This window comes from Ambystoma mexicanum, chromosome 10 (genome assembly GCF_040938575.1).
Source record: "Ambystoma mexicanum isolate Mex_15411 chromosome 10, UKY_AmexF1_1, whole genome shotgun sequence".
In the NCBI taxonomy this organism is placed as follows: domain Eukaryota; kingdom Metazoa; phylum Chordata; class Amphibia; order Caudata; family Ambystomatidae; genus Ambystoma; species Ambystoma mexicanum.
The window spans coordinates 596,347,256-596,360,867 of NC_090932.1; the positions used below are offsets into that span (position 1 = coordinate 596,347,256).

The 13,612-nt window shown below is 48.5% G+C and overlaps 1 protein-coding gene across 6 annotated transcripts in view; it reads left to right on the forward strand.

Moving 5' to 3' along the window:
- Positions 1-13,612, forward strand: part of ACSL3 (acyl-CoA synthetase long chain family member 3) — a 3,215,977-nt gene that overhangs the window by 2,995,576 nt on the left and 206,789 nt on the right. For 2 of the 6 annotated variants that reach the window (XM_069618148.1, XM_069618149.1), the window contains one exon: positions 11,455-12,979. The exons of the other annotated variants lie outside the window; for them this stretch is intronic. In XM_069618148.1, the coding sequence (XP_069474249.1) occupies positions 11,455-11,538 (84 nt within the window). In that variant the 3' untranslated portion in view covers positions 11,539-12,979. Of the gene's footprint in view, positions 1-11,454; positions 12,980-13,612 lie in introns of those variants that run through there. 6 annotated transcript variants of the gene reach the window in all.

Sequence of the window (13,612 nt, forward strand, 5' to 3'; positions counted from 1 at the left end):
TCAAGACTGTGTATGACCATCCTGCGCACCCAATAGCGGAACCAGTGGTGACAATGAAACAAGTCTTGGCTTCATTTCTATTCCTTTATATTGAGGGGTGGCAAGCAGCCTGGTGCAGGTAGGCAACCTGGCCCTGGCTGAGCAACACAGAAGATATTGGCTGGGTCAGTGTGCCAGCAGTCCCAGTGACGCATACATTCAGGACTACCAGCAACTTAGGCAAATGGAATATGGCAGTCAGAGTGTGAATGCTGCTCCCTATAGCATGTGTGGCTCTGAAAGAGCTAGAGAATGGAGGTCATCCAGCTGCCTCCTCGCTCTCGACCCCTTTCTGGGCTAGCAGAGATCCTTCAAAGGGCAGAATCTCTGTCTGTGCGTATCTGAAAATGCCACCAGCCTCATACATGGTACTCAATGGTGTGCTTTTTGGACACTTGGCTCTCATACCCTTTGTTTGGGGACACCTTGGCTCAGATATTGCCTGCATTTCTGATATGTGGACTTTTCGTTAAGTCTATTGTGTATGTGTGTTGTATGGCAGAGGCACAGTGTTCCCATTTTGTGAACTGCCTTTGATGGTGTTGATAGGTGCCACATTTTAGGAAAATGTATTCGTATGCACTATTTGTTAATGCCTTCACATTTAGTCCAGTCCAGATGTCCTTGAGCTGGAAAAAAACATTGCTGACATTTCAGTGGATTCCAGGCTGTTTCCGTCTCATAGTTAGGCCAGGATTTGTGATGTCATATTTCTGTGGGCTTGGACAGTAAATTGCACATCTTGGAAGCCATTTTTTCCAAAATGCCTTGCAGAGGGAGAAGCCACTGGCACACTGGTTGGTGTGAGGTGGCCTAGCTCGCTCCCAAATTCCCACCAAGATATGTACGCCCCAATTAACTTCCAAAGTCACCAGCCACCACTGGGCTGAACTGACCCTAGTAGCAGCATCAGTTAAATATACTAGCGCTGTGTAAGACTTACATTTGTGATTTTAAAAAATGTGCCTTTCCTCCATGGGTAGCCAGTGCGCAGCTCATCTGACGTGAAATCACAACAGCACTCCGCACTTTTAGAGCTTGTGAAGATTTTGTAAGATGCCTGCAAGAATGGCAGTGTAGTAATACAATTTCGAGGGGATTGGGTCCTCCGACGTATTCCATATCTATGACAGGTAATCACCACAGCTGTGCTGCTTCATAAACTTTTTTCGGCGTCTGCGTCCTGCGTCGATGACGTAGATGCGCCGTCGTCGAGGACCTCGTCCGACGTCATCCGATGTGATAAGTAGGACGCACGACGCCCGTAGCCTCAGTTCCGTTTTTTCTGCAAACGTGTTGTTTGTGAATCTCGGTTACGCCTCGACTCTTTGGAGTTCTGTTCTTCTCGGTTCTTCGAACCTGTTCGTTTTTGTGAGAAAATCCTTCGTGTGAAGATGTCTTCTACTTCATCTTCGACCCCGCGTCTGGGCTTCAAGAAGTGCAGGGAGTGTGGGTCCAAGATGTCGTTGACGGATTTGCACGACACCTGCCTCTGGTGCCTCGGGGAGGCCCACGACACGGATGACTGTATCGACTGCTAGTCGCTCACGTCCAAAGCCTTACGGGAATGTAAGAAGAAGTTGTCGGTAGGTCGGGTGTCCAAGCCCCGGAAGTCGAAGTTTTCGGGGCTTTCGACGGATGATTCGAGAGGTGACTCTCCGCGTCGTCGTCTGAAGTCTCGTGGGTCTCCTTCTAGGAGTCGGTCTCGCCACTCCTCGGCCTCTTCGAGGCATTCTCGGAAGCGTCGACAGCGGTCGTCTTCCAGCTCCTCGTCTGAGGACTCTGCCAGGCACGTCACTTACCCCACAGCCATGCGACGCCGGAGGAATGGGCTTCCTTCGGGAAGAAAATGCTGGTGATTCTTGAGTCGCAGGGTACTAAGCCGTCCGTGCCCCCGAGTGGGGTCGGCCGTGAGAGGTCGAGAGACACCGCTCGCAAGAGTGGTCGGCACGAGTCACGGGAGAGGTCCCGTTCGGACAAGGGGACTCGTTCTCGACGTACCCGTTCCAGGTCCCAGTCCTCGACGCGTTCGAGACCGTGTGCACCTGTGATGTCTTCGAGGAAGACATCGACGCCGGAGGCGTCAAGGGCGTCGACAGGCTTTCTCGAGGCTCCGGCTCCGAGGAAGTCGTTGAAGCCGTCGACGCTCAGGTCGTCGAAGGACACGCTCGGAGCTCAGGCTTCGAGGACTGTGTCGATGCTGGCGGCGCTGCATCTGACGTCAACGCCGATTTACTCGACGTCAACACTGATCCTTGTTCTTTTGACGCCGGCGCCGATTCCCTCGATGCCTTTCGAGGCCGGGGTGTCGGAGGTACCCCGTGGCACGGGGGAACCCCCTAGGAAGGCTCTGGTTAAGAGCAAGCACTCTCGGGTGCCTTCTTTTCACCACCTGGAATATATTTCGGAGGTGGATGAGGATTCTGATGGCCTGGTTCCTAGTCAGGTTCCAGATGAGATGGTCTCGAGCCATAGCCAATTTGACGATTTGAGGCAGTCACTGCATGATGCCAGTGGACTGGACACCTCTCCGGAGGTAGAGTTTTGTAGGCCTGAGCCTGGCTCTCATGCCGATTCCTCGTACCGGCGCCTTATGGCTAGGGTCTCCGAGTACTTGGGATGGTCTGCTCCCCCAGGGGAGTTTGTGCAGGATGATCTCACGGACATCCTTGATGTTGGTCCCCCAACTGACCCGGTACTGCCGTTTCATATGGCTATACAGAGAAGGGTGGCGGCGGCTTGGACTGATCCAGAGAGTCTCCCGGCGGTGGGCAGGTCCTTGTCGCGAAAATACCGTCCAGCCAGTAGCGACCCCTGCTACTTGACCAGGCACCCCACTCCGGAGAGTTTAGTGGTGCAGACGGCCACGGCCCCGGCAAAGCAGGCATCGTACCCTACCATCCCTCCTGATAGGGACGACAAACGTTTTGATGGCTGGGCGAAGAAAGTGTTTTCTTCAGGTGGTATGGCGCTTCAGGCGGCCAACTCCATTTGTGCCTTGTCTCGTTTCACACACACTCTGTGGAACTGTGTTGTGTTAGCAGCTGAACATATTCCCGAAGGGGACGAACGGGATGGTTTCCTTGCTATGGTCCAGGATGGTAAGGTTGCCATGTGTGAGTCCGTTCAGTCGGGTTTGGACATGGCTGAATGCGTCAGCAGGTCCATGGCGGCAAGCACTGTGATACGCAGGTTTGCGTGGTTGCGGAAGTCGGGGTTTGCTCCTGATGTGCAGTCCCGGCTCCTCAACATGCCCTTTGACGGTGAACACCTTTTTGGCAGCAAGGCTGACGAGAGCCTTGAGAGGTTGCAGACCTCCAAAGCTGCAGCGAAGTCGTTGGGCGCTGCAGTTCGCCAACCTCCACCTTTTTCGTCCTAGGGGACAGCAATGGAGGGGTGGTTCCTTTTGCTATTACTCGTCCTTCAGTAAAGCGAGAGGAGCTGGCAGTCAAAGAGGCCAACGCAGGGGTACCAGATGTGGACGACAGGGTACCCGTAGGGCTAAGGCCGCTCGGGCAGTTGCCTCTTTGCCCTCAGGTAACGCCGCAGCCGCTACCACTCAGTCATGAGGCCATGTCCCATGGTTCGCCAGTTGGGGGAAGGCTGGCGCAGCATCTTGTAGAGTGGCGTGCCATTACTTCAGATGTGTGGGTTCTGGAGATCATAACCCACGGCTACTGTCTTCCCTTTCGGCTGAGGCCTCACGACAATCCACCGGGGAACCTCTCTTTGCAGAGTCCGGATCCGCTTCTTGCGCAGGAAATTCAAGCCCTGCTGGAGAAAGGCGCCATAGAACTGGTGCCTGTAGCGGAGAGGAACAAGGGATGGTATTCCCCTTATTTTTTGATTTCAAAGAAAGACGGGGGATTGAGACCCATCATGGACTTGCACGGTTTGAACAAACTCCTCAGGAAGGAAAAGTTCAAGATGGTTACTCTCTCTCAAGTCCTCCAGGCCCTTCAGCTTCAGGACTGGTTGGTGTCTCTCGACCTCAAGGATGCTTACTTCCATGTGCCGATCCATCCCAAGCACAAGAAGTACCTGAGGTTCGCGGTTGGCGACTCGCACTTTCAGTTTCGGGTCCTGCCATTCGGATTGACCTCCGCCCCGAGGGTTTTCACCAAGCTCATGGTGGTGGTGGCAGCGCATTTCAGGCAAGGGGGGATTCACGTCTACCCCTACCTGGACGATTGGTTGATCAGGGGGAGCTCTCCCGGGCAAGTCCTGGATCATCTGTCCGTCACCTGCCACTCCCTTCACCGGCTGGGCTTCTCCCTCAATTTAAAGAAGTCCCATTTGACGCCAACACAGCGGCTCCAGTACATCGGAGCAGTGCTAGACACTTCCCTGGGGCAGTGTTTTCCTTCCCAGGTGAGGGCTCTTCACATTCAGCAGATGGTGCACAAGTTTCAGCATGCCCAGACGCTCCCAGCGTTCGAGTTCTTGAGGTTGCTCGGCCTCATGGCATCCTGCATTCTTCTGGTGCCAGAGGCTCGCCGGCGGATGAGATCTTTGCAGTGGGCACTCAAGATGCAATGGTCGCAGTCCTCCGGCAGGATGTCGGACCCGGTTCAGGTGCCGCCCTCGGTCGCCCAGGACCTTCTGTGGTGGGCCGTCGAAGGCAACTTGATGAAGGGGGCTCCATTTTGGCTTCCCTGGCCGGAGGTGACGATCGTGACGGATGCATCCCTCACGGGATGGGGAGCTCATGCCAACGAGCTGACAGTCAGCGGTCGTTGGTCTCCGTCGGAGTCCAGACTCCATATCAGTCTGTTGGAGCTGAGGGCCGTTAGGCTAGCCCTGAAGGCTTTTCTGCCGACTGTGCGAGGAAAGAATGTCCTGATCCTGACGGACAACACAGTGGCCATGCACTACCTCAACAAAAAGGGGGGGGCAGGGTCACTTCCTCTGTGCAGGGAGGCGATGCAGCTCGAGTTCTGGGCCATCCAGCAGGAAGTTTCGATCTCGGCAGTTCATCTGGCCGGAGATGAAAACGTCACGGCGGACGCTCTGAGCAGGCAGAGCACGATCTCTCATGAGTGGGAGTTGGCTCAGGAGATTCTCCTGGAGATCTTCGCCCTTTGGGGGACCCCTCAAGTGGATCTCTTCGCCTCCAGTGTCAACCGGAAGTGTGAGAGGTTCTGCTCGCGGGAATTTCCTCCAAAAGGAGCCTTAGGAGACGTGTTCGTGGTGGAGTGGTCATTCCCGCTGCTGTACGCGTTTCCTCCAGTCCCCGTCATCCCGCAAGTGCTGCGGAGGTTACAGAAGTTTGGTTCCCGGATGATCCTCATTGCTCCGGCGTGGGCTCGGAAGACGTGGTACCCGGACCTTCTTGACTTGTCCATCTGCCCTCCACGTCGTCTTCCCTACCGAGACGATCTGCTCTCACGGGAGGGGGGTCAGGTTCTCCATCCGGAGGTCAGATCCCTCAACCTTCATGCTTGGCTTCTGAAAGGTTGAGGTATAAGGATTGGGACCTCCCTGAAGACATGATGGAGGTGTTGCTTTCGGCCCGACGGCCAGCAACAAAGTCTCTGTGCCGTTGGCGTAAGTTCTGCGACTGGTGCAGAGTTCAGAATGTGGATCCTTTTGCATGTGACATCCCCATGGTTCTGTCCTTTTTACTTTCTTTGGCTCACAGGGGCTTGCAAGTGGGTACCATTAAAGGTTACCTGGCGGCGCTTTCCATCTTTAAGCGCTCGTCTGAAGAGTGTTCCTACTTTAAAATCCCTTTAATTTCACAGTTTCTGAAAGGGCTCACTAATGTGTTCCCTCCGTCGCCTTTCCTGGTGCCCGGTTGGGATTTAAACCTTGTTCTTAAGTTTCTTATGGGTGCTCCGTTTGAGCCTTTACATTCTTGCCCTTTGAGGCTGTTCACTCTGAAAACTGTGTTTTTAGTTGCGGTTAATTCCGCTCGCAGAGTGAGTGAGTTACAGGCACTTTCAGTTAAGCCATCCTTCACTGTTTTCCATAAGGACAGGGTTGTCCTTAGAGTTCGTCCTTCTTTTCTTCCGAAGGTAGTGACGGAATTTAATTTGGCGCAGAAGGTTGTTCTTCCGGCATTCTATCCTCCTCCGCATCCTGGTAAGGAAGAGGAGAGGCTCCATAGGCTTGATCCTAGGAGAGCTGTAAGCTTTTATGTTTCACACATGTCCCGGGTCAGAGTGGGCGATCAACTCTTTATTGGTTACGCTGGAAAGCGTTTGGGACAAGCTGTGACGAAACAGACTTTGTCTCGCTGGATTATTTTGTCTATCACGGAGTGTTACTGCTTGGCGGGTAAGGGCCCACCGGCTGGCTTGCGGGCCCATTCTACCAGGGGTATGGCTGCATCTACTGCCCTGCAGAGGGGTGTTCCTATTCGCAACATCTGTGATGCAGCCACCTGGGCTTCAGTACATACATTTGTACGTCACTATTCCCTCGATTCCATCCGAGGACAGGATCTGGCCTTTGGCAAGGCGGTCCTTTGCTCTGCTATTTGATTGGCAATTCTAAATTTTGATTCTAAATTCTTTCCCTCCTCCTTGCTCTGGTACTGCTTTGGGAGTCTGTCATAGATATGGAATACGTCGGAGGACCCAATCCCCTCGAAGAACAAGTTACTTTCTTACCGGGTAACGTTCTTTCGATGGGATGGTCCGACGATGTATTCCATATCGCTCCCTCCCTACCTTCCCCGCTGCAGAATTTCTTTTGCGATTGCAGCTTACGTTCCGCAAGGCTTTGTGTCTGACTGGCAGTTGACTAATGTCACACGTTCTGGGGGAAAAAACTACAACTGAGGCTACGGGCGTCGTGCGTCCTACTTATCACATTGGATGACGTCGGAGGAGGTCCTCGACGACGGCTCCTCGACGTCATCGACGCAGACGCCCAAAAAAGTTTCCGAAGCAGCACAGCTGTGGTGATTACCTGTCATAGATATGGAATACGTCGTCGGACCATCCCATCGAAAGAACGTTACCAGGCAAGAAAGTAACTTGTTCTTAACACTGATAATGACTCGAGAAATGAATGGGCGGGGAAAGGAAAGGGCCAGAGGCATTAGCATATGTGGTAGTGAAAAGGAAGTAATGACACAGGGACGTCATTCCACTAAAATGTTAGAGGTAGCGTACGTGACATCTCATGACCCTTGACCTCTGATGATATCACTATAGGAAAAGTTTTAAACATTTTTTTATTTTAGGGTAGCAAAGGAGACCGTGGGGCAACAAGGGATACCTCAGGGGCTGCAGCCGCGTCCCCTGGCGATCCCCAAATGACGTCCCTGGAATGACACTCAAACGATAAGTGCAACAATGCAGAATGTAGCATATAACCTGGCATGACATGAGCAAGGGTTATTTTACAGCTACAGAAGTAGTGTTAGAATTAAAAGAGGTAGTGATAAACTTCATGAGATGAGAAGCAAGCGATTTTTCATGGGGTTTTAAATGAACGTGCGGGCAGGAGCAGGCACTGCCCTGTAGCTGAATGGTCCATTGCCATTCATGTGTGCTATCATTTTTGACTTAGAATTCCCCCTGAAACTGAAGGAGGTTACTGGGTCATCTGCGACCTGCTTTTGGGGAATTTTGGGGATAGCACACATGTATTGAAGGGGGTTTTTGGGGTGCTCCTAAAGGCTTTTTCTCGGAGCTCCACCGTGAAGGGTAGGACAGTTTGCATGGAGTCATACCACGGGTGGTATTTTATAATTTGAGGCCTCAACGGCCAGAGTGGAGAACATTTTTATTAAGTAGGGAAAACCCTTTTGTGATTTGAGACGAGCAGTTGTGATTCAGGTGTTATAGGATTTAGATGAATGAAGAAAGGTTTGAATGACAATACGTGAAAGCATGATGATGGCGTTGAGGTTACCAAGGAAAGCATGATTATTTAGGGCATGCCTTAGTTAAACACAAGCAATTTTGAAGGCATGAAAGCGGCAGAATGTCAATGAGAATGTTTGGGTGAAAACTAAAAGATTTCATTATCATGGCAGCATGGTAAAGAACAGCTAGCTGTATGACCTGGTGAAGAAATAACGAAAAAAGGAGAAGAAGGATTTTAGAAATTCAGGCCATTGCCGCGAATTATGAACGGTTGCAGACACGAGGTAGAAACAGATGACCTCCAGGAAAATAAAGGCAGCCATAACATAGGGAAATATGGCAAATAAATAAAGAGCAAGCAGAATAAAATAAGAATCATGAAGGACAGTAGTGGTTCAAGTAAGGTTTCCGGGGGAGGCACCGAGAGAAAAACGTAAGGTTTCCGGGGGTGCACCCGAGAGAAAAACGTAAGGTTTCCGGGGGGGGCACCCAAGAGAAAATGTAAGGTTTCCGGGGGGGGGCACCCGAGAGAAAAACGTAAGAGGATTCGCCTTGTTCCTGTGCTTTAATACAGTGGTCAGAAGAAACGTGAACCCAGAGCCCACATAATAGGGGACGACTAGCCTATGGGGACAATTAAAGACGGCACAAATGGGGCTCGTTTAAGCCCCATGTCGGGGTATTGATTAGAAGGCAGGTATATGTGTGTCCAGCTGGTGTTTGTCTAGTCTGTCAAGTGTATTTTACACATGTCCTGTTGTATGTCACATGTAAGGAATTTTGTCTCCTTGTTGGTTGAAATCAAGTAAGAGTTTTATGCGATTCTATAGTTGAGAGGGAATCACACACAGATTGATGTTCTTAAGTAAATTTGGAGGTATAAATAATTTGGCGGGAAGAGACTGGATTGGAACTTGCGGTATTTGGTGCTTGCTCATAGTAATCAGAGTATTGGACTCACATAAGGATATTGTTAGAAACAGAGTTAAGCCCGGAAAACATTCCTCCAATTGGAGGAGTGGGTTAAAGGTACCGCCCACAAGATGTTTATGCCGTGGCCACAAAGTGAGTCTCCATCTAAAGCCATCTTACAACGCATGGCAACTTACTTGCATGCTGCATATATAAACAAAATGTTAGAAAAGGCTATGCTGTTCTCAAATTGTGAAAAATATAAGAACATGGACAGCAGCTTGGATGCTTAAATTATGCACTGAGGGGGGTGAGACACCTGCAGCAACGCCTGCCCCACCTGAAACATGAACCGAGGGAAGTAAGCCAGAGGAACCCAACCCATTAAAGAGAGCAAAAAGCAGCCAGCGGGTATAGCAACCCCGCTTATGAGTCGCCTACATACAGTAGTAACAAAAATCAAGGGAAGGATAAGGACAAGAATCTCACATCCCTAGCCCCAAGGGACAAGGGGTGACGCGATGATGCGTTAATAAAGGAGGGGGATCAGGCACAGACAAGTGCATCCCTCGATAAGGGGAGAGAGGGAAAGAAGAGGAAACTAAGTGAAGACCGAACTTATGAGATAGCGTTTACAAAGGACGGATGGATGGGAGGACAAATCGCATTGAAACTCGATGGCAAAGGAAGTGATGATGGCAAACCCAAAAAGAAGTTAGATGAGGCACAGAGGAAAGAAGAAAGAGAAGGAGTTAAGGGATGGAAGGATAAGAAGGAAAGTTAGGCTAAGGCGGAAACAGCTATATCGCGAAGAGCAAGAAAAGCAGCTTGTTCGCAAACCAGAGAGCAGCCTATGAATGAGACAAACAGAAACAGTAGAGGTTAGAAGAAAAGCAAAGGTACGTGAAAGAAGGGATGAGGAAGTTCAAAGGAAAGATGAACATAGAAATAAAGGGAAAAGGAAGAAGGTAGGGTCAGAGAAGAGGCGAGGAAGCGCAAAAGGATTGGTCACAGGAATAAATAAATCAATAACCAGGAAATAATGAAAATGAGTGGTTATCTTGAATAAAAAATGAATAAAGGGTAAATTGAGAAATGGGAACAATTGGGCAAATGAAATAAAAGGATAAGGGATACACCCAAAAGCATAAAGCGAAAAAAAAGCAAAAGTGGAAAACAAAAAGCACTTATGAGGTTTCCTGGCCAACAGAAAAATGGAGCGTTGGGCAACGAAAAACATCAAGAGACCATAAATACCAAGAAAAGGAGTATGGCTGATAAAATTGGGTCAATTAAACAAAGGAAACTTGCACGAGCCATTTTAAGTAAATATGGTGAAGTAAGCAAAATAACTTGTGAATGCCTGTAACAATTTTGATTTATTTTACAGACAAGCTATGGACCTCTTGCGTGGAAGCACAAGACATTGTCTGCATGGCCTTAAATTAGGGAGAAAGAGAAAAGGGTAAGTACTAGTTCACGCCAAAAGGGTGTGAACACACAATTGATCAACACTAAAGGCAAGAGGATCCAGGTGAGTAACAGGAAAAAGGTAGTAAGAGTCTTCAAAAGTTAGCTGTTTTTCCCAAGACGGGTACAACAGGTGTGGAAAGAGTAGAAAATAGATAACAACGTGGCCATTTCAGACAACCACAGAAAACAGAAGTAGAATTGAAGGTGAGTAATCATTTTCATGTTCATAATGTCAAAAAGATTGTTATGATAGAGGTATGCAAGCATTAGAATAGGCAAACATTAATGGGAATAATGAAGGTGGAGGTACGTAGTAAGAATTGGTGCCATAGTCTTAGATGACAGGGGTAAGCTAGATCAAGTTAGACAGGGACGGTGTGCAGCGAAACGCCTCTGTTTTATCTCCCTAGGATGAACACAAAGCACAAGCATATAGACCATGGTCCAACTAATGGCAAGAAAAGAATATGAAGAATGGCAGCTAAACTGAGGAAGTATGTGCCGCTAACTATCAAGAATTTACTGCTAACCTAAAAGAATGCAGCTAAGCTGAGCAAAGAACCAAGCCAAAACTAAGTATCCCGTGGGGTGGTTGGAAAATAGTTATTTATGTGCACCAACGAATAGGGGAGAATGACCCAGAGAGCATTTTTTGACAGCAGAAAAGGAGGAAGGGGGTTAAAGTGGGGAAGAAAACCTGACTCCTTGCCAATGCCCGAATGACTTTTGTCTTTATTTTTGACTTTCTGCAGACAACGGGGATCCCCAAGGACGTTTCTGTCATCTACTACGGACGTGCCTAGAAGACCAGGAAAGAAGAAGACTTCTTTCTTAAATTGTTTTGTCTCCTTAGGGTTGCATGTGGCACCCGGAAGGGGAAAATGTGTCCCATGAAGGACGAGGGGTATTTTGTGTTATTGAAAACAAAAATCATTTTCTAAGCCAGCTGGCACAGAGCTAGGAATGGGGGGTTTTTTAGTTACGCTTTGAAAATGACCCACAAAAGGGAAATGTTTAAAAGAAAATGTTTTGTAGCTTGTCTAGGAGGCAGGGGTGTCAAATAAGAGGGAATGTCTCGCAATTTCTGGGAATTAAGGTATAAGAGCCACTGCGAAAAGAGGTTTTAAGGAAATGGGTTGGTAGGAAATGTGTTAAATAGTAGAGACCTGTTTATTTTACAAAAAGAAGCTCATTCCGTTTTATATTACAGGTATACGTCGAGGGACCTGTCTGGCTTGGGAAATTAACGTTGAACCGCGTGAGGAGAGAGGGAGGTCGTAGAGAAACCCAGTGAAAGCCTGAGGCTGAATTGCATCTGCAAAAAGACTTCCCCCAACCCTGCATCCCCATGCTGGACTTTCCCCTCTTGTTGACTCATTGAACAATTAACCCTTTTTGAAAGAGAGACACTCTGGGGAAAAAAAAACTGAACTTCTTGTGAAATCGAAAAAACAGTGGACTTCTGGTCTAAGCATTAAAAGAACCTGGGAGACCGACTGTGAAAACAGCACAATGGCAAGGAAAAGGCGACGGTCCACTAACGCCAAACTCATGACAACTACAACGGAAGATACAGAAAAGGAAAGAGTGTGGAAAAGAGTTAAGGACAAAGTGAAAACGATCTGCATGGGCAGGAAAAGATGATCAAGGAGAGACTGTACTTTGTTGGGGTGGGAGTTGCAGACAAGGTGCAACATACGAAGAGACAATGGGCTAATGGGTTACCTCAAAGCTTGACCAAACCCCTCGAGTCTCACAATGGCTGTGAATCGTCCAAGGCATACAGTTAGATTAAAGGCACATGATTACAGGAAGTAGGGCTTACATGAAAGGAGATGACACACACACGTTTGTTTTAAATAACAATACGTTAGAATGTGCCAAATTATAAGATCGTGTTAAGATGTGTTTAGATAAATATTAAGGAGAATGTACATCGAATATGGTTCAAAGTTGTTGTTTTTCAAACAAAGAACTTTTAAGACGGGGTGTGTAGTGGAGGACCCAAATTCAAGATAGGGAATCAACAACTGATTCAAGTGGAGGGCAGCCGCCCCCACTCAAACCTAAGCAGATAAACTTGCATGGACTAATGTGGTGTTGTAATTATGTGAAACTGGTATTCATAATGTTAGTATATACAAGTATAGTCAAAAAGCATCATTGTTATAATGTCGAAAATGTAATTATCATGATTTAGTAAGGTGGCAAGGCACAGAATGGACAATAAGATTTTCTGTACACAGACACAAAATAATGCTGCCAAATACCTTTAATGAAAATGCATTTAATCGAAAATGTGGCTATAATGAGCAGAGAGTGTAGGATGAGGTAATTTTAAAGTTGAAACATTCAAGGGTAGCATGCAGTCAGAAACTTGACGAATGGGCAGAACCTAGACTCTTAATTAGGCCCTGTCTGGAACCTTATCTGAAGAATCCAGCTGCACCAATTATAATTGAGCAGAGCACCGAAGAAGAGTCAGGAATGCATGCTAGAGCGTATTTCATTTTGAAGGTTTAGCTCGATTAAAAATGAATTGCCCAGTGAGCTAATGCTAACAATGAAGTTGCTTAAGACTGTGCTGGAACGGTGAGGGCAGATTTCTCCCTCACATTTGGCTATAGAAATTAGCTCTGTGTGATGCTGGTGGGTGGTTGAGGCTGGGAGCTCGACCACGGCACTAGGGCTGCTCTGTTTCAGCAGTGGCATGAAATAAACCTCTATGAACTTAAGTCTCTTTGCCAAATCTTTGAGTTGTCCTTATTGAACTGTGTTGGAGTATGTGACTCCTGCACCCCAACCTCCTCGAGGTGCAACTATCTTGTATTACAGGTACTAGAGGGTGAGCACTGATCTATGGGCCCGTCAGTGGAATCACCGCCCTTGCATCCAGCAGAAGAGTTAAAAATATCCCTGTGGTCAATGGGCTCAGGAGGACAACTGTGCCCCTCGCCCCCACTTCCCAGTGCCAAGTTTCCATTGGAAAAAAGGCAGAATCCAGCTCCTTCCCAAAATACGGGCAAAGGAAGAGCATTATGTGTCCCAAAGCAAAACGCTACAAGGCCTGGATTTCCAGTTACAACGCATTTGTTTGTTTATATAGCGCTAACATGCTGCTTGCAGCTTCTTTGAGCACTTTGAAACACCATATCACTCAGCAAAGAAGGAAGACGGGCACAGCCAAGAGACCACAGTAAACACAGCGAGCATCAGGGGGGGCACCCATGCAAAGTGCTGGGTCCCCAGGCACCAAATTCCTTATTCTATAGGGGTGGTACCTGGTGGCACTGAGGACACACTTAATTGATGGTGAGTTTCGAATGGCAAGTTCCCAAATTAGTCCCTCACCCTGTGTCTGCCCAACC